We start from the raw sequence: 20,484 nt of genomic DNA, 5'->3' as shown, positions 1-20,484 counted from the left end.
GTATGTCGTTCATGGCACTGACGTCTTGAAACGGACTAATGTCATAAAGGTAAAATATTCCCGAGCCTTTATGTACAGGTGCCGTGTATGGGACAAACCATATCATTAAGTTATTAGATTATACATGTGGGAAAGTTGTGTCAATAACTCGCCAAAGGTTGGTGATTTGCCCTGTGCACTTCGGTTTTCTGTTTATACACCATACCACCATATAATGTAAAATTCTCACAGAAAACAGGGAGAAACTCCTAATCCCAAAACATTCGACTCTGGGTGCAGTTTTACAAATACAAAAACATGGTCACATTTAAATGAATCTAGGCGAGTCGGTTTCATACTTTCAATTTGCACAACCATCATAGATACATAGTGCACTGCCTGGTTTCCTCCCACCATAATGCTGGCCGTTGTCATATAAGTGAAATATTAAGTACAGCATAAAACACCAAGCAAGTGAATAAAAAATATATATGTAGGTGTCAACACAAATTGAACCTTTCATAGTCACCTAACAGATGCCGAACAGAAACCATATGTTCATTTGTAAATGGTTTAATACAATTTCAGAAAAGGACCCACAATAAATTAGTATGCATACTAATATGAACAATGCTGTAACGGATATCAATTCCCCGCTGCTAGTTGCGGGCCGTGTGCAGATATACATATTAAATAGAGATGACCTTTGAAACAACATCGAGTGTCACACAACACATCGGCTGATACGTTTACCTCCCCCCAGTAATATGATTTCATACTATTTATGTCTACAAATAAAACAATTCGAGTTTGTTTACTTGTTAGATTTGCTTTTGGGATTTATACATTCCTACGTCACTCAACAATGAGACACGTCATTCATACGTAGCTTTGAAATATCTAGTACCCCGTTCACAGTCAAAGTTTAAACCGGATAAAGTGGTTTAAATCGAAGACAGATGTGAGAATGCTTGCGTTCACACGACCATGTGGCCAAGCCTGTTTTAAGCCAGTTCAGGGATTTGACCATTCACACGATCACATTTAAGCCGGTTTAGTAATTACGATGTCATCCTGACCTCCACATATCCACAGCATGTATTCGAGTTACCATTCACATGACACAAACAAACCAGCTCAAGACCTGAAACTGGCTTAAAGCCGCGTCGCTAGCGGGTACAAATAAACTGGATTAAATGCCCCCGCCTTGCACTCACACGAGCAACGTCAAACTGGCTCAAAGTCACTTTCGAATTTAAGCCAGCTTAACTTGGCCCGTGTGAACGGGGTAGTAGTCAACTTCAATGGAATAAGCTTGCCGTTGATTGGTCTAAAATGTATAAACTCCGTGGAGTGAAAGAAGGAGAACGGCAGCCAAAAGCTACATGAAATATGTCGTTTTTGCCTTGTTTTCTTTATTTATTGGGGTAGAACAGCGACTTTAACACCGTCTTGCTGTTTGTTTTGTAACCCGATTCTGCTAAACCTTCTTTGTACCTCGTCAAATCCACCAAATGACGAAACCAGGTTCAACGGTATTGGGTTGCACAACAAACACCACTAAACCCTTCAACAACTGCTACAACAATAACCTTCAGTGGCCTGCATACTCCATGATGTATCCAAACCATTTTCAAATGTGTACATGTATATACAGAATGTCAGGAATTGGAAGTAAGAAATTTTTGTGAAAGGTTTTGATTTGACATATTCTGGTTGTATATACAATTGCACCCATTCCCCTTTTTTATGAACATTCTACAAAAATACAGCCATACATTTAGAGCAGAAAAGCAACATCTGTACGTAAATCATTTTTGAAGATTTATCAGAGACACACTCATGTCAATATTACTTAGCTAAATGAAGAATTCACATATTTAGCATGAAGAATTCACATATTTAGCATGATGAATTTAGCTGCTTCATGAGGTGTACCAAGTACAATATTGTAATTTAAGTTTTAGTCTCTACGCCGCTATGCACCAAATTTTTCACTGAGAAGCAGACATGGCCATTTTGTCATGAAGTACTGACAGCAGCTTTGAAGTGTTTGAAGGAATTTTTCTACAGACATGAGCATATTATGATGGTCAAATTGCATGTAACAGGTAGCAATGGTCCTTTACAAGACAAATTTGGAGTGTGTTTCGCTGCTAAGTTGCCACATTGCCTTCAGATTTCCCTGCCTTTATTCGTGACAGTTCCTGTCGTAATTCTTCCTTGAGAGTGTTTCGGGGCACAAGACGCTGAAAATAGAAAAGATTTTGAAACATGTCAGGTGGTGTCTCCATAACTGCTCTTCCTAGTTCACCTGTAAGTCAGGAAGTTTGTCAGGTACTTGTGTTTGGTGAAGGACAGAGGATATCTTCCTTCTTTTACCAGCTTTCATCTACCCATAAAGGTTGAGTGGGGCATACAGTTTACAGGCATTATACTGTACAAAATGAAGTCAGTTATATGGATGACGATTTTCCACCAACATTAAACCCACATATTGTTATCCTGCACAGACTGATTACATTACACTGCATATCGTTAAATGTTGTTTTACTTCCACAACACATCATGATCACGATGCATAAAATAAACTGGATTCAAATATTACCTGTTGTAATTTCTCATATTTAGCGGTCTAATAATGCAGCTTGTCTGCAAACAGACAAACTGAAGTTTCAATATAATACTGAACAATAAGGAAGCCTTCACTTCATATACATGTATTTATATAACCTTGCCTACATTTTAGTGTTACCACTTTCCTACTGTAACTCACTGCCCATATAACAGTGTTACCACTTTCCTAATATGACACACTGCTGGCATATCAGTTTTTACCACTTTCGCATTGTGAAGTATTCTCAGTATTCTTACCATTTTCCTGTTCGGACAAATTGCCTACATCTCCCTTTTACAACTTTCCTTGTCTGACACATTGCCTACATCTCACTTTTACAACTTTCCTGGTCGGACACATTGCACACATCTCACTGTTACAACTTTCCTGGTTTGACACATTGCCTACATCTCACTGTTACAACTTTCCTTGTCTGACACATTGCCTACATCTCACTTTTACAACTTTCCTTGTCTGAGACATTGCCTACATCTCACTTTTACAACTTTCCTGGTCGGACACATTGCACACATCTCACTGTTACAACTTTCCTGGTTTGACACATTGCCTACATCTCACTGTTACAACTTTCCTTGTCTGACACATTGCCTACATCTCACTTTTACAACTTTCCTGGCCGGACACATTGCACACATCTCACTGTTACAACTTTCCTTGTCTGACACATTGCACACACACATATCTCTTACCTCTTCTCTTGTCTGTGTGTTTCTGATCTTCACGACTCCAGAGTCTATCTCAGACTGACCTAGCACCAAGCAAAGAGGAATACCTGTATTCTCACAGTACTGGAACTGGTCTAAAGGCTTAGGGTTCTTCTTATAGGATTGCTCAGCCTAAAAAAAAAAAAAACAAAGACAAAGAAAAATTAATGCTCATATATTCCATGACTACCAGTAGTTTTTGCTTACTGATGAACGATTCCACTTGACTCTAAACTATCAGAAAGATGTCTAGTTCCCAGTGAAGAAAATTAAAATTAGCATAAAACTAACAGGTGAATTTTAATATACACCTATAAATTCATAATTGCATTTCACCATTGCAAAAGTCATAAACCATTATCCTACCTTTTAGTCTAAAGCATCAACAAAGTATTGAATAATAAACGACTTAAACTGATGGTTGTATACCTGTATGCTCCTCAGTCTAATTTGAGAATCAGTGGTGTGCCTGTTGTAAGGTTGTGGAAGTAAACTTGAATGTGAAAGGTAATATCATAGTTCAATTCCACAAAGCCAGTTTTGACAGCGATCAACATCTGACTTACTTATTTTTAGTCCATAAGGGTTAACGTTTTGAAACAAACAACAAATATTATGTTAAGACAAACAATTAACAAATACTACATTAAGACAAATACATACATGTACTGTACACAGACCAAAACCTCAACCTCTGGGGCTATTAACAGGGCATATTTCATCAAGATTAAAGTTTTTGACTTAGGGCAAAAATGACTTTGTGGAACCGGGGCCCAGCTGTTCCAAATTGTATTAGCTAATACTGATAATAAGTAATATATAATACTTAAAATTTTTTGACAAACTCAGCAGCCAATTTAGCTGTCCAAAGTCTAATTATAACAGCAGCAGATTTAGTTCACATTTAATAATTTATTTAACTCAATTATATTTTTGCTAAATACAAAACTGAACATTTGAACATTTTAAATCCGGTACTAATTGACAGTTATGATCAACTGGGCTCTGGTCCTACTGGACAGATCACCATAGTTACTCTACACCAACAGCCAGTTGAGTAGTAAAAGTGTGCTGATGGCAAGCCATAAGCAAGCCACTGAAAATCTATAGCCTGTTTGTTACATTACCTTGATATCTGCATCCCACAAGTCTTTACACAGCTTCATTCTTTCTTCTACAAGGCCCTTGTGAGCTGAGACAACAAACACCTCTGTCTCTGTGGTTCTAGTTTTTAAATGGGCTGCCTGTGATAAACATAATGAACCACAAAACAAAACATTAATATTGCACAATACATACTTGTTGTAGCAGAATCAAATATGTTAGTTACATGTACACGAGGGTTCAATAAGCAGTGCTGGCGTACTCCAGTAGAAATTGAGTTTGAGTTAGCGTATAAAGGCAATCCAGTAAAATAAACTGAACGTTGATCTCCCCGAGAGAAAATCATCCCCCAGGAAACATTTACTTGACAACATAATCTTTTTACTTACATACAGAATCCTCAGTGAAAGTTTGGATATTTGACTTATTTTCATCTTTTTTATTATTATTATTTTGAACAGCCCATTTCCATCCTTAGCTGTCTACACCTTCCATAAGACTCTAGAATATTACCCTGTCTTACACTGGTTCCTCATGGGCACACAAAAAACTAATGTCTTACGCTTATACACAAGCAATGCCTTGTCAGAACGCTAAAACTAACAGGGTCAAATGTGGAGCCATTTGTTTTTCTGAAAACTGTTGGGCGCTTAAATGAAGTCAAAACTGTATTAAAACTAACAAGTAAACTGAACAAAAGTATGATGGTTTACCAATAAAAGTTTAGTTTTCATACAAAATTCTTTCATTCACAGAGTTAAAAGCTTTCAGAAAGTATCTCCTTGAGTTACATTTGTCACCATGGTTCCATGTCAACTTTAAATGATTAAGGTCAGAACCTTCAATTTTTGTCTAGAAATGGCAGTTCCAAAATATAAGGCATTTCCGCAATAAATGCACATATTGCCTGGGGACAATATCACCTGCTCTGAACTAGTGACTACAAAGGCATAAATTGTGTCGAGCATAGCAATGTAACCTTTTTTTCACACTGTTATTCTGTTAAACCTCTTCGCATGTTTGTGAGGTGTTTATTCAAGCATATTCTGGGTTGACTGATAAAATTATACTTTTTTGAAAATCCAACCAATGTAGTTTTGTCTCCAAAATCAACTTAAAAATGTGCATAAATTGCACTGAAAGCTGCTCTTTTATAAAGGTTGAAGGTTTTAAAAAGTTGAAGAATTAGGGTACTACGGATGATCTATTAAAATTTTTCAAACAAATGTATCTTGACCCATCTTGCATTGGCAGGATAACCCCTAGGATAGCTTAGCCAGCAGGTTCTTACTCACACTCTTACTCTTTGTAATAAACACACCTGCTCATGTGCATACCTGTGCTCGGGCCTCCATGATAGAGAACAGCCTCTCTATGCCTATACTGACTCCCACACAGGGCACCTTCTTGCCCTTGGGGTCAAACATGCCCACCAGGCCGTCATACCGCCCTCCTCCTGCCACACTTCCCACACTGACCCCATCCTCGGAGGCCCCAGGCGTACACGCATAACCTGCACATAACCACAATCACGTGACTTAATGCATTTATAAATCTTATTTCTTTTAAGACAGATGTCAAATCTATCGATCCATCTATCAATTAACCCTAACACAAAAAAACACAAAATGCACAAGGAGTTGATTCTAAACTCACAGATCAGTGGGCATGTTGGTCAAGTGGTCTGGAACAAGAAAACTTTGAGCCTCTCAGAAGCAAGCGATCTAAGGAGACACATTCCTAATAGTTTGTCACACATCCTACGACTATGATGAATATAAAATTGTCAGCTGTAACTGGAAGACATACTGAAAATGCCCCATGCAAAATTTAACATTTTAACATCTATACAGATGGCTTTCTGAATCAAATAAAATTATTTAAAAAATAATATCATTATTTCCAGGTACGTCGGAAGCAAGTTGAAACTCATTTAGCCAGCGGTCGATTCTTCCAGCACAGAGACGAAGGAGAGGAAGCTTTGGGATGCTAGGCGGCGGGAGATGCACTAAAATTTTCATATAGAGCCATAGTACAGTAGTTTTATGTGCTTAACAGTCTGCAGTGCCTTCCTTTTGTTGCTCATCATTAAACTGTTTAATTTCCATATCACATCACACTATCTGAATTTAATGAAAGCTGACCTAAGGACCTTACTTTTAAGAACAGACTCGTATATAACACCGGTGTAGTAATCCAGACCTCGCGCTAAGCTCAGATCAAATGATACCTGTAATGTAACCATGACAACCGTGTTAGACAATTCCTTACTGAAGTCACCTCAAGATTCAATGATTACAGTATTCATAGAATCTATTTAGAACTTTTACTGGTAGATTATAGAATCACAAATCATATATCAAATCAAACCCTTATAAGTTGAAGGTTTACTTTATACTCACATGCACGTTCCATCAGAAGCAATTTACCGAATGCTGCACCTTTCACATCAGAAATTTAACTTTTTATACTGAACATTTGTTATGCTTGGTCTATTACATGTACTTATATGTGTTTTTAAATTCATACACACAGCTAAGTATGGTCAAGGTTCAGTGCAAACACCCAGAAAGTCTGTAATATTCTCAAAGCACCTGACTTGTCTCCCTTTACATACAGAAAGCCATTGGCATTATATTAATGACACTGGCATTACATTAATGACATTGGCACATTAATCTGACATTGGCACATTAATCTGACGGTCAACAATGTCACACAAATCCATAAAACATGAATGGACAAGACCCCTTCAATGATATGATGTCCTGAAAACAACGACAGATGTGCGTTTCTATGGAAAAGCAAGATACTTTCAATAACACAGCCATATGCCATATAACAGAAGAGGTTTCTTGACAGCCATTTAGCAAGAACTCCTTGCAAATGGCATTACCTTGTCCAGAACACCATACAGCTCACAGTATCTCAGTAACAGCTTCATATCCTCCAGCCCCTCTATAGAAGACTTTTGTTTACATAAAAATTCGTCCTTCAATAACTGATCCACAAGTTCTGGGCCACCTGACAATTCAAATGAAGAGGGGCAAATATATTACATGCAGATATGACAAACAATGGAAATCCTCCAATAAAAATCTATATCATACGAATGGAAAACTATAAACAACATCGACTTATAATATTCGAGTAATGATTTTATCCAACACCACTGAAAATGTGCTAAAACTCTTGACAAGAATTTATATAATGTATTATGAATTTAGCACTTAAGGGCAAGGGAAAAAATGACGACAAGCACATTTCCATTTCTCTTTCTTTCAAAATCTGTCATTCCACTGAACTCACCATTAAACTTGACATAATGTCCTATCCGATCTGCTACCTCAGGATCTAAACCCTTCTCATCCACCATTTCAGCTTTCACATCTTCCCAAAATGTCTGCAAAAAAAGTCCACAGTTCACATTTCAACCTCATTATCAACATTTTATTTGGCTGGTTCTTGATCCATGGATTTTCATACGTGTACATGTGCATGTATGCTGAACCATTACTACTGCAGTAGCTCTTAATTCACACGCTGCCAAGAGCCACTTTATTTATTTATTTGATTTGTGTCTTACGCCGTACTAAAGAATATTTCACTTATAAAACGGCTGCCAGCATTATGGTCGGCAGACCTTCCCATGGACGGCCAGAGAGGAAGCAAGAGCCAATATAGTACATGCAGTTAAGAGACTATGATTTGATACCTAATATCCCTTGTTTAACTATAGATAGCTGAGTTTTTAAATTGTGCACTCAAGTGAGAAATGTAGTTTCATAAAAGATTGATAAAAACAGTTTCAGTACACTTTGCACAATTTTGGCCCCATCCAATACACACCAATAGGTCAGATGTCTGAGAGCCATAGTCAAATTGCTCCTTAATGCTTTTTCTACACTCTTTTTTTTATTGTTTTCTTTTTTTCGTCAAAACCAGATTGGAAAATGTTAAGCATCAATTTGTGTTTACTCAAAATAGACTCATAGAGTGCAAAAAATAGCCTGAAAGACCAGTATCTCCCATGTCTCTTCCACCACCGCCCCCCCCCCCCCCCCCTTCCAACACAGCCCAAAACTTCCATTTTCTCTCCTTCTCTCAAAACCAATGGAATTCAATATTTAATACTCACCTTGTCTAATTTATCTACAGCAGAACAGATAGATCTAAACTTTTCGTCTGGTACACCACAAGCTGCAAACATTCCATCTAGTAGTTTTCTGTGGTTGACCTGTAAACAATAAACAGCATCACCTCAGAAGTCTTCATTCAAGTCACTGTCTGTTCTAGAAACCCAACAACCATCTGCAAATTGCTACAGAATTTCCCATGTACAACCGGAGACGACACCAGTATTAGCTAGAGTTGAACTCACAGTGACAACATTGCATACATACATGTACATGTTAGCTGAATTTACAAAGGTTACCAACATGAACAGATAAAACAGACCAAGAGTTCCCTGCAATAGGCAACCTGGAGCAAAATCTGTCTGTGAAGAGCCCAGCTTCATGATTTTACTGATTTCTTCTGACTGGTGTTTAACCCAACTTCATGGGTCGACTGCACTAATTTGTTACCTTTATAACAAAGTCCCCAAGATTTAAGGACTGGAGGATCTCCACCACGATTTTGACACACTCAGAATCCGGGATCATAGCATCGTACTGGCCTGCGATGTCAAAGTCCTGTCAACACAACGTCACACTGATTGTCATTTACCACATGGAGCATCATGAAAAATATAGCTGACGATTCAGTTAGTAAACGGAGGTCTTTCCTTTCACACATCGTTATACTTAATCTTCTTCCTATCAAAGGTCATTAACAAGGATTAATGGTACATGTACAACTGCCTGATATGATGAGATTTAGATGTCAGATGTTCATCAAAGACATTACAAAATGCCACAGGCCATACGGTTATACAAAACACCATAGGCTGTATGGTTATACAGATCCCCACAGGCTGTATGATTATACAGACCACCGCAGGCTGTACGGTTACACAGACCCCTGTAGGCTGCATGGTTATACAGACTCTTGCAGGCTGCATGGTTATAGACCCCCACAGGCTGTATGGTTATACAGATCCCCACAGGCTGTATGATTATACAGACCACCGCAGACTGCACGGTTATACAGACCACCGCAGGCTGTATGGTTACACAGACCCCCGTAGGCTGCATGGTTATACAGACTCTTGCAGGCTGTATGGTTATACAGACCACTGCAGGCTGTATGGTTATACAGACCCCCGCAGGCTGCATAGTTATAGCCCGTATGTTTATACAGACCCCAGCAGGCTGCATAGTTATAGCCTGTATGGTTATACAACCCATGCATGGTTACTGTGGGCATACTTACACACTGGAAGAACTCTCTAAACCTCCCCCTGGTCATAGCTGGATTATCTCTCCGATACACACGTGCTATGTGGTAACGCTTTATATTTGATATTTTACTCATTGCCAGGTAACGAGCAAATGGTACCTGACTCAGTTAAGGTAAATGAATTCAGAATGAGCGCACTTGAAAATTAATCGAATACACAGAATATTTAACTTCCTTATTTCATATTTAAATGGACATACAATTGCGCCATAATAATGACAATGCTAATGGTGGGTCAGGCTTTCTTCCAATCATAATCTTATTCAACACCAAATTTTTTTAATATTAAAGTTAAAGCAGCTATGAACCTATGACAACCAATGACAATATCATTCAACATCAAATTTAAGGTTGAATTAAGTCATCTATGAACCTGTGATAACCAATGATAATATCATTCAATGCCAAATTTTCCTAATATTAAAGTTAAATCAGCCATGACCCTGTGATAACCAAAGATAATATCATTCAACACCAAATTTTCTTACTATTAACATTAAGTCATCTATGAACCTGTGATAACAAATGATAATATCATTCAATGCCAAATTTTCCTAATATTAAAAGTTAAATCAGCCATGACCCTGTGATAACCAAAGATAATATCATTCAACACCAAATTTTCTTACTATTAACATTAAGTCATCTATGAACCCGTGATAACCAATGATAATATCATTCAATGCCAAATTTTCTTGACATTAACTTTAAGTCATCTATGAACCTGTGATAACCAATGATAATAACATTCAATGTCACATTTCCTTAATAATAACGTTGAACCAGTTATGAACCTGTGAACCCTTATTGAAAATATTGGTATTACCATAATCTGATGAGAGTATCAATCTCATTATTATCTGATTTAGTAGCCACTTCATACTTTGATTTGTTGCTGACAACATCTGAAGAAAGGCTGAGTCTGAGTCCATCTGCTGTATGTCTAATCCAATCCTTTCTTCTGTATTTTTTGAAAATCAAGGTCAGCTCTTTTCCTCTTCTGCGCAATAAAACACAAGATCCTGATTCTACAAAAGGTTGTGCAACCTGAAGTGTAATCAGACAGGCTATGAATAGGTGTTTCTTCAGATCTATAGTTAGCGGCAAGTCAGTATTTGTGGCACTTCTGTTTTACTACGATTGAGTCAAGGATACAGTGAGGTCATAACGTAGAGACAGCAACTCCCCACCTTGATCTGCCAGGTCGTAGATCAGTTTAGAGTCTTCTCCGTACTTCCCAGTAAGGGTCTCCTGCAATACATGTGTACTATACATGCTGAAATAATATGTAATGTTTTTAAACCACAATTTTATAAAATTAAAGAAAAAAAAACTAAAAAAAAAAAACACTCACACACATTTTAAAGAACAAATAACACACTGAAATAATATTTAAACTCTATCCCCCTAAAGTTTTGTATTGAAAAAATAGTAGCTCGGTATATAAAAATAACAGGTAACATTTTAATTCAAAATATTTAAAATAGTGTCAAAATAGGATAGAAAGGACTTGTTATAATCAAGTCAAGTTGATTATTTATCTTTTCACTATGTATTTAATGTTTCTAGGAATTTCATTTTACTTTTACTTTACTTTACTTTTAATTTCATAGTATATTACATCATAGATGGTAAAGGGTTTTACCTTGAGTTCAAACACTGGAGTATCAATGGTTTCTGCTCCATGCCGTTTGAAGCACTCCACAATAGTTTTGAACACACCTTCTCGTATAGCCATCTGCTGTGGACTGTAGTCCCTCGTGCCCTGTAGAAATGACGGACATGTACAGAAATTCAAAAACAAGAAAAACTGACATCTTTTTATCCAATGTTGTTTTGAGTTTAGTAAGCAAATTAATAAAACAGATAACATCTACAAGCACAAATCATCAAGCCTGACAAAAGAAGCATTTGTACACACTGTATATTTATTATTTACTGGATAGGTGGTTTATGCCAGGCAAGAGTTGTACTATGCACTTGAACATGGAAGTCAATAAGCTGTCTAAATTTTAAATAAAAAAACCTATATAAACACTAAACAATGAAGTGTGACTCAATGGCCATACTGTAAAAGAAAACTGCGCCAAAGTGTTCTGAGAAATCCATGGCAAAAAAAATAAAGTCACATTTGAAAATGAAGCCTTTGACATTAGATATAATAAGAGAATTTAACCTTCTACCATCTGGGTAACATACATACATTTATAGTTCTAAATACAGTTAAAACAAACAAAACTTCAAACCTTTGGAGTTTTGAGGGTAAATTTCTTGGGTCCATCTTCGCCAAGCTGGGCTTTTAATTCTAAAAGCTTTGCGACTTCCTCAGTTATCTAAAAAAATAACCAAAATTTGAGGATAAATATCTCTTCCTGTTTAACCACGTCAACTATCTTATAAAATCATGAGCTTTATCATAACATTTTTGTATCAACCAATTGATGTTTCATGGCAGATATCACAATCCATGTGCATCAGTTGATAGAGCTTGTAATAAACATTTATGAAGTCACTGTCATTCAAAGCTTTAAATTTATGACTGTGTCATTCAAAGCACTAAAAGTAACCAAAAAATACATTGACATTTTCACGCCACATCCTTTCTCCATAAATATTCGTCCATTTCTTCACAGAACATTTTGAAAATAGTTATTTTGTCTAAACCATCCGTGATTTTAGGCACTCAAACTAATCTGAACACCTCTGGGAAAAAAATGTCCTCAAAAACCCACCTTAGAAAATTTTTTTTAAAAAACGTAAAAAAAGTAGTTTACAATATATCTGGACACAGTTTCATGTTCCCTTTCATTTAAGGCCAACATATTTTTGACTATATGTATCACATTAGATGTTATTATCCTAGAAAGACTTGATTGTAACTAAAACTATTTTGAAAAATAAATAGTCAAATTATCTTCTTTTTTATTGAATTTGTATATTTGATACATGCAGCTGTTTAATGATGACGACTTCATCAGGATTACGAGTGGATGAAACCTGAGCGACCTACAATCCTTCAGCAGGTACCTGACAAATCTCCTGCCATAAAGCTGCAGCCTAATTAACAAACACTGTATTCGAATCTGACAACTCCTTGATAAATCAGGGTGCGACCAATGCTTTAACTGACTGCATCAGAAAGGGTACGATTACTACATTACACGAAAAGACAACAAATAACATAACCTGATTTATTTAGGAAGAGGGGTGAAACCAGGCCATTTTCCTGACGTGTTTGGTAACTCTATAAATCAACGGCTAACAGGAGTTCTAATGAGGCCATGGAATGCGTCATGTTACAGTAACCCGAAACATCATGTCGTATAACTCTTTACCAATGCACATACGGTTAGAAGGCAAAACAGGGTTCGGGTGATATATCTATGCATTTGATTGGTGTTTTACGCCATACTCAAGAATATTTCTTTTATACAACGGCGGCCAGCAAACTGGGCAGAGCCCAGGTGAAACCCACCACTATTCCCCCGTTGGGTCAATGTGCAGAATCTTGCTTGCTTATACAATATCTCAATTATGTAACATACAAGTAACAAAAACAAAGCTATAGTTTTTAAACATCCTGTGAAATACTTTATCAAATCACATATTGAAAGTGTTGTCTTTTTTTGTAGGTATGTAAGTGACAGAAGCTTGAAATTTGGTACTATACCTGATGAGATTTGGTGGTTGAAAATGATCGAACCCAGGTGTTCAACACACAGCGATTCCAACAGCGACGACAGAATGAGGTGGAAACAAGCATCATTGTAGCGTAATACAGGTACAGTTAGGAAGATTGGGTCACATGACATGGAATGGGAAAGGCAAGAGAAGATTCCTTTTCAATAAGTCTGTTGATGACAAATGGATAATGTGTTTTTAAAAATAACCACAGGCCTATCAATAATTTTCTCTGATGAAATATTAAAAAGATAATTAATTTGTAGTCTTAGTTTGAATAAGAAAACAACAATAATGTGACACCTGGCATAATGAAGGAAAACAAATATACATTGCACTTACATGTACATACCCAAACAGAATCAAATATGTAATCAAGTGTAATGTTATGAGAATTCCCTGTTAGTGAAGATGTAACTAAAGCCATGGAACAAACAATGTACTCCAGAATTATTTGTACAATCTTTGTTAACTGAAAAATCTGAATGTAAAATGTATATGCACTGGTACAAGTTCAGGGGGCAATTTACATTAATGACTGACTGATTTTCTATGGTCACAAATAAGAACATTTCCCAAATTCCAGGATGGAATGTCAAAAATTCCCAAATTACTGGAGGAATTTCAAAAATTCCCTGTTCAAGTTTAGGACTGTGTCAGTACATCCAACACAAGCATCTCAACTGTGCTGTCACAACAGGTAACCAGGAGGCATGACAATCAAAACTTGTCATCAAAATGACAAAAGGTGAAGTCTAAGCGAAAAATATCAATATTTTGAGACTCTAGATCTAGCTCTAGGTCACATTTTAAAAATCATCCCTTCTACTTTCCACTGATAACAAACTTGTGACTAAGTTCATCTTCCCATCATCTTAATGCTAAACCTGAAACAGACTGCACACATTCAGTAGCCACCATAAATACCTGCTGGACTAAAAGCCTATAAATGACTATGTACACAGACTGACACTGTAACATGCCCAGCAACAAAACAGCTGACCTTGTGTTTCCAGTTGTCCGGTTTTTCCAATTTCAGCTTCTTTATATCATTCCCTATAGCCAGAATTCCACGGTATGTTCTCATGTCTGCACTTGAACTCATGTCAACCATTTTTCATGTAGATGGACCTATCCAACGGCTGAGAACTGAATCACCACACTAATATCAAGAGACCAGTTGTAGAAGTCAAAGTATACCTTATCAACCTGAAGTATGGACACTTCTGCTGAGCTTGACTTTACTAAAGTGGTGTTGACTGCTCATTACAGACTAGATCACGGTATAAAGACCCTGTCTGTAAGTAACTGTCTGTGTAGCTATGGTCACAATAGTAGGTACAAATGTATGTATGGGGTAGAATACTATTTTGGGGCTAAATACCGCAGCTCAACCACACATGCTTGGTCAAAAAGCAGTGTTGAATAGCAAGACTAATAGAAGAGGGTAAAACTGTGTAGTGTAGTTTACATCACGTCCTGTCTGTCCTAGATGAGTGTGTGATCATGCTCATATCACTCTGTCACTGCATGGCAGCTTTATCTTTATGTGGAGACACAACTATTCACTATGTCCAGACACCTACCCCCAAACCCCAATCCCCCTCTCGTCCTCCTTTCCTGAACTAAGCAGGTCTCGGTTATTCATTGGCTGTCTACCTCACACATTCTGTTGAGCTAACCACAACAAGTTGGACACTGATTGCATCAGCCTCGGACAACGAAAAGTTAGCTGGATCCAGGGTTTGGGACAGCTTCTTTCCATATAAGTACAAAGAAAAGACACGAAAACAAAGATAAATTCTGGACTAGTAACAAGACACCAGTGATTTATGAATGAATGAAGACAGTCCTACTACAGACTACGTTTGCCCTCCTCGCCTCTGCGTGACAACCTAACCCACGTGTGTAGGCCTATTGGACACATGACAGCGGCTGGCCCCCAAGTATGTGACCGAATATTAAACGATTCATACACACGATTTACGATATAATGTTTCTAAAGCAAAACCAAACACTGATTTTCCATTACCGCATCTTTTGAAGCTTTTTCGGCTTTTAGTTGTCGAACTTTTTCGCCTTGAAGCTTGATTTCCTCCTTCAGTTTCGCGTCGTCGGCCATTTTCGGCGGAACTTGTTCTACACTAGCCTCGTTTTCATCATTCGCTTTTCGCTGGCGGGCGTTAAAAGACAGGTGAGGTATTGCACATTATTGCATGTGCTTGCTTTCTTGAGCTGTGGACCGATGGATCTTCGTGTGCGACATCACGTCGGCTAGACAATTTTGACATTAAACAACACCCCTGGCAACTTTATTTCTGCTTTGGAACTCTGCTTAGATTCGAGTTCATACGGATCACGGTAAAAATTGTGACTGTTCTTGAGGCGGCACAGTTAAATATAGCGCCTTATCTTGGTAAGTTAAGTCGTTAAGCCAGCTTCAGCCGGTAAACAATCTGGACAAAATCTGATCTGACAATCACGTATGACCTGGCCTTCCCTGGATACTCTCACAGTATCGGCTAAACCTCACGCATGTGCTGAACCTGAGTTGGTGTGGTGATAACAACATCTCGTCGATTTTTGCCTACATGTAGGTGTACATGTATGTAGGCCATATATCCTAAGCCACAAATTTATGAATATGCAATGGCGTACATGGCAGAATGCCGGCTGGTGTATAAGGCAGGTTTTGAGGCAATTAAGCAAATCAAACTGCCCCGGCAACAAGTGTACAAGTTCTCGGCACTTGTGCTCACACAAATCAGGGTACATCTATTACTTTCCGAACACATCCCCCAATGATCTGCCAGACATGCCCGAACTTACTACAGTGGATTCGCCCACGCTGTTCGGAGTGAAGTCATACAGCAAAGAGAGCCAGCGCCGTCCGGAAAGCCGACGGGGTTCGAACCCCCAGCACGTCTACACGGAGATGGAAGCGACAAGGTACACTGACAAGCCTAGAAATGTCCGGATCCAGGCAGAGATGACTAGGATGGCCACTGAGATTCTTTCAAGGCCAAAATTTGGAGAAAAGACCGATACGTCTACAATGTTGATATTGGACCTTGGTTGCGGCAGTGGGCTTAATCTCAAACATATAGGTGCCTATTGTGGCGGAAATCATTTTATACTTGGTGTAGACATAAATAGACACATGCTCACCAAAGCCCAGGATATCGGAAATGAAACTGATACCGTGTCACCAACACTAGGCACGTGCTTTGATCTTGTTCAAGCTGATCTTAGAATGCTACATTGTATGAGGAAGGGCGTGATGGACGCACTCATCAGTATATCAGTAATACAGTGGCTTTTAACCGAGACTCAATATTCAGACAACGTACAAAGCTTGCGAAGCTTTTTAGCCTCGATAGCACACTGTCTGAAGCCACGAGCTCCCGCCGTATTTCAGTTTTACCCTAGCGACCATCAAGATCTCGTCAGTATTGTGAATATGGTTTCACAACTGGACACCTTCCATGCAGCCATAATCTGCGGGTTTCCCCATGAAAATAAAGCCAAAAAGTTGTTTTTGTTTTTACGGAAGAAATAATTAAATGAACGATTCTGAATTATGATAGCCTATATACATTAATATACGTGTTGTCGCGTCGTTGAATTCAGATTTGTATGCTAGTCATAGTAGAATGATACTGTGGTCAGTTTATGTCGAGCCACTGTCTTTATTCTGTGCAAGTTCCATCTTTACGATGAAAATTTTTCAACAAAAATATAAATTTAATGTAGCTTATGTAATGACACGTCATGAATGTGTCAAATATATAGGCCTACGGTATTAGAAGGAAAAAGTGAAGCCCATATATAAACATGTACACCGGTAATTTGTGCTGTAGGCTGCCGCCGCCATTTTTAATCATAGATCACTCCTCTTAGATTACATAATTGCTAAATGACTATAAAATCTAGACATTCTATAACCTCATAATCTCGATTAGCATTTAATATGAACCAGTTCAGCGGCATGTTCAGCGTGGGAACCACACATTACACTGCTTGGGGTTAGCGCGCTGGCACAGCGTAATAACCCAGGAGCCTCTCACAAATGCGGTCCCTGTGAGTTCAAGTCCAGCTCATGTTGGCTTCTTCTCCGGCCGTATGTGGGAAGGTCTGACAGCAAACCGCGGATTTCCCCGGGGCCTGCCCGGTTTCCACCCACCATAATGGTGGCCGCCGTCGTATAAGTGAAATATTCTTGAGTACGGTGTAAAACACCAATCAAATAAATAAATTACATTGCTTGGCAACCACAGACACCTACGCTGCGTAGACTTCAGGTTTGCGGTGGCTGTGAAGTTTGGTAACTTGCTTTCAAATTACTTCGCTTGCAGTTTGATTGCAGTTCATTGTTTTTACTTTACTGGATGGAGGAAATCGAACATTCTATACTGGTGGACACTATTGTCAGTGTACATTAATGCGACAGGGTTGAGTGTGACTGACTGATCTGATTTGAACCAAGGATGTCCAAAGAGACTTTAAACCAGAAGTTAACACTGTCATCGTGACTTGCGGGAATATGATTATAAATAGTAATAGATTATTACCAGATAGTTAAGGCGAAATATGGCGTTCGATAAGAGATGTACTTTGCCTCAATGCCAGTTAAGAAAAGAAGCCAACGAAGCACCTCAGTGGAACCCTTTATGACCAGTGTACAGATGTAACTTATCACTCCTGTGTAATTGTGGTCTGATCAGCTTGGAACCGACTCGCTATTGCGCTGGAAAGGTTCCCCGAGGTACATGTTCTTCGCCAGAGTTAAGGATATACAGTACTTCACAGTGTATATGGTGACGGTCAGACAAGTGCTTTTCTTGCACCAAGTTTGCATCTGGCCAGGGCCATCCGCATCTTGCTGCCATACCTTCCCATGTACGACCAGAGAGGAAGCCAGCATGAGCTGGACATGAATACACAGCCACCGCGTTGGCGAGAGACTATACCGCAGCGAGAAATGAATAACTAGCAGCACAAAGTACATTTTTTTATATCAATGTTTTAACGTTCACACAACGTTATAAAACAAAAGAAACTGTATACTTATTCTATATACATTAGGCTTTACGTATGTTTCCTCGTGAATATAGTAAGTCTTTCTGGCATATCTATTTACCTCTATAGTAATTAACACTACATTCGGTTATCTTATTCAATGAGCTTTTTGGCTGGTTTGGCAAATGGGCAAAGTCTGGCCCGGGTAACAGATTATATTGACGGTGGACCAGTATATGTGGAGACAGTGTTTCCAGCATTGTTGTTGGCAAATGGTGAAAGTCTGGCCTAGGTAACAGATTATATTGACGGTGGACAATTATATCTGGATGCACTGCTTCCAGCATTATTGGTCTGGCAAATGGCGAAAGTCTGGCTCGGGTAACAGATTATATTGACGGTGTTTCATTATATCTGAATAGACTGCTTCCAGCATTGTTGGTCTGGCAAATGGCGAAAGTCTGGCCCGGGTAACAGATTATATTGACGGTGGACCAGTATATCTGGATGCACTGCTTCCAGCATTGTTGGCCTGGCGAATGGCGAAAGTCTGGCTCGGGTAACAGATTATATTGACGGTGTTTCATTATATCTGAATAGACTGCTTCCAGCATTGTTGGTCTGGCAAATGGCGAAAGTCTGGCTCGGGTAACAGATTATATTGACGGTGTTCCATTATATCTGAATAGACTGCTTCCAGCATTGTTGGTCTGGCGAATGGGGAAAGTCTGGCCCGGGTAACAGATTATATTGACGGTGGACCAGTATATGTGGAGACAATGTTTCCAGCATTGTTGGTCTGGCAAATGGCGGAAGTCTGGCCTAGGTAACAGATTATATTGACGGTGGACCAGTATATCTGGATGCACTGCCTCCAGCATTGTTGGTCTGGCAAATGGCGAAAGTCTGGCTCGGGTAACAGATTATATTGACGGTGTTTCATTATATCTGAATAGACTGCTTCCAGCTTTGTTGGTCTGGCAAATGGCGAAAGTCTGGCTCGGGTAACAGATTATATTGACGGTGTTCCATTATATCTGAATAGACTGCTTCCAGCATTGTTGGTCTGGCGAATGGAGAAAGTCTGGCCCGGGTAACAGATTATATTGACGGTGGACCAGTATATGTAGAGACAATGTTTCCAGCATTGTTGGTCTGACAAATGGCGAAAGTCTGGCTCGGGTAACAGATTATATTGACGGTGGACAATTATATCTGGATGCACTGCCTCCAGCATTGTTGGTCTGGCAAATGGCGAAAGTCTGGCTCGGGTAACAGATTATATTGACGGTGTTTCATTATATCTGAATAGACTGCTTCCAGCTTTGTTGGTCTGGCAAATGGCGAAAGTCTGGCTCGGGTAACAGATTATATTGACGGTGTTTCATTATATCTGAATAGACTGCTTCCAGCATTGTTGGTCTGACAAATGGCGAAAGTCTGGCCCGGGTAACAGATTATATTGACGGTGTTTCATTATATCTGAATAGACTGCTTCCAGCTTTGTTGGTCTGGCAAATGGCGAAAGTCTGGCTCGGGTAACAGATTATATTGACGGTGTTTCATTATATCTGAATAGACTGCTTCCAGCATTGTTGGTCTGGCGAATGGAGAAAGTCTGGCCCGGGTAACAGATTATATTGACGGTGGACCAGTATATGTGGAGACAATGTTTCCAGCATTGTTGGTCTGGCAAATGGCGGAAGTCTGGCCTAGGTAACAGATTATATTGACGGTGGACCAGTATATCTGGATGCACTGCCTCCAGCATTGTTGGTCTGGCAAATGGCGAAAGTCTGGCTCGGGTAACAGATTATATTGACGGTGTTTCATTATATCTGAATAGACTGCTTCCAGCTTTGTTGGTCTGGCAAATGGCGAAAGTCTGGCTCGGGTAACAGATTATATTGACGGTGGACCAGTATATGTAGAGACAATGTTTCCAGCATTGTTGGTCTG

At 38.8% G+C, this 20,484-nt stretch overlaps 1 protein-coding gene across 7 annotated transcripts; it reads right to left on the bottom strand.

Annotated features, from left to right (window-relative positions):
* Positions 1-499: 499 nt before the first annotated feature.
* Positions 500-15,674, bottom strand: LOC135472198 (histidine--tRNA ligase-like). Of its 7 annotated transcripts, none has more exons than XM_064751577.1 (15): positions 15,539-15,643; positions 13,496-13,676; positions 12,072-12,158; positions 11,471-11,590; positions 10,981-11,076; positions 9,799-9,924; positions 9,012-9,119; positions 8,564-8,662; positions 7,735-7,828; positions 7,322-7,449; positions 6,583-6,655; positions 5,763-5,938; positions 4,449-4,565; positions 3,307-3,453; positions 500-2,228 (listed from the first exon to the last, which is right to left on the bottom strand). In XM_064751577.1, the coding sequence occupies exons 2-15, from the start codon at positions 13,589-13,591 to the stop codon at positions 2,136-2,138; spliced, it is 1,560 nt and encodes a 519-aa protein (XP_064607647.1). In that variant the 5' UTR covers positions 13,592-13,676; positions 15,539-15,643; the 3' UTR covers positions 500-2,135. The 7 variants fall into 7 exon arrangements, with proteins under 7 accessions (XP_064607647.1, XP_064607648.1, XP_064607650.1 ...); XM_064751578.1 differs by lacking the exon at positions 15,539-15,643 and adding an exon at positions 15,093-15,161; XM_064751580.1 differs by lacking the exon at positions 15,539-15,643 and adding an exon at positions 14,510-14,683.
* Positions 15,675-20,484: the final 4,810 nt, after the last annotated feature.

The sequence above is a fragment of the Liolophura sinensis genome, chromosome 8 (genome assembly GCF_032854445.1).
Source record: "Liolophura sinensis isolate JHLJ2023 chromosome 8, CUHK_Ljap_v2, whole genome shotgun sequence".
NCBI lineage: Eukaryota > Metazoa > Mollusca > Polyplacophora > Chitonida > Chitonidae > Liolophura > Liolophura sinensis.
Note: the sequence above shows the minus strand (reverse complement) of the source record. Positions and strands in the feature narration are given on the sequence as shown.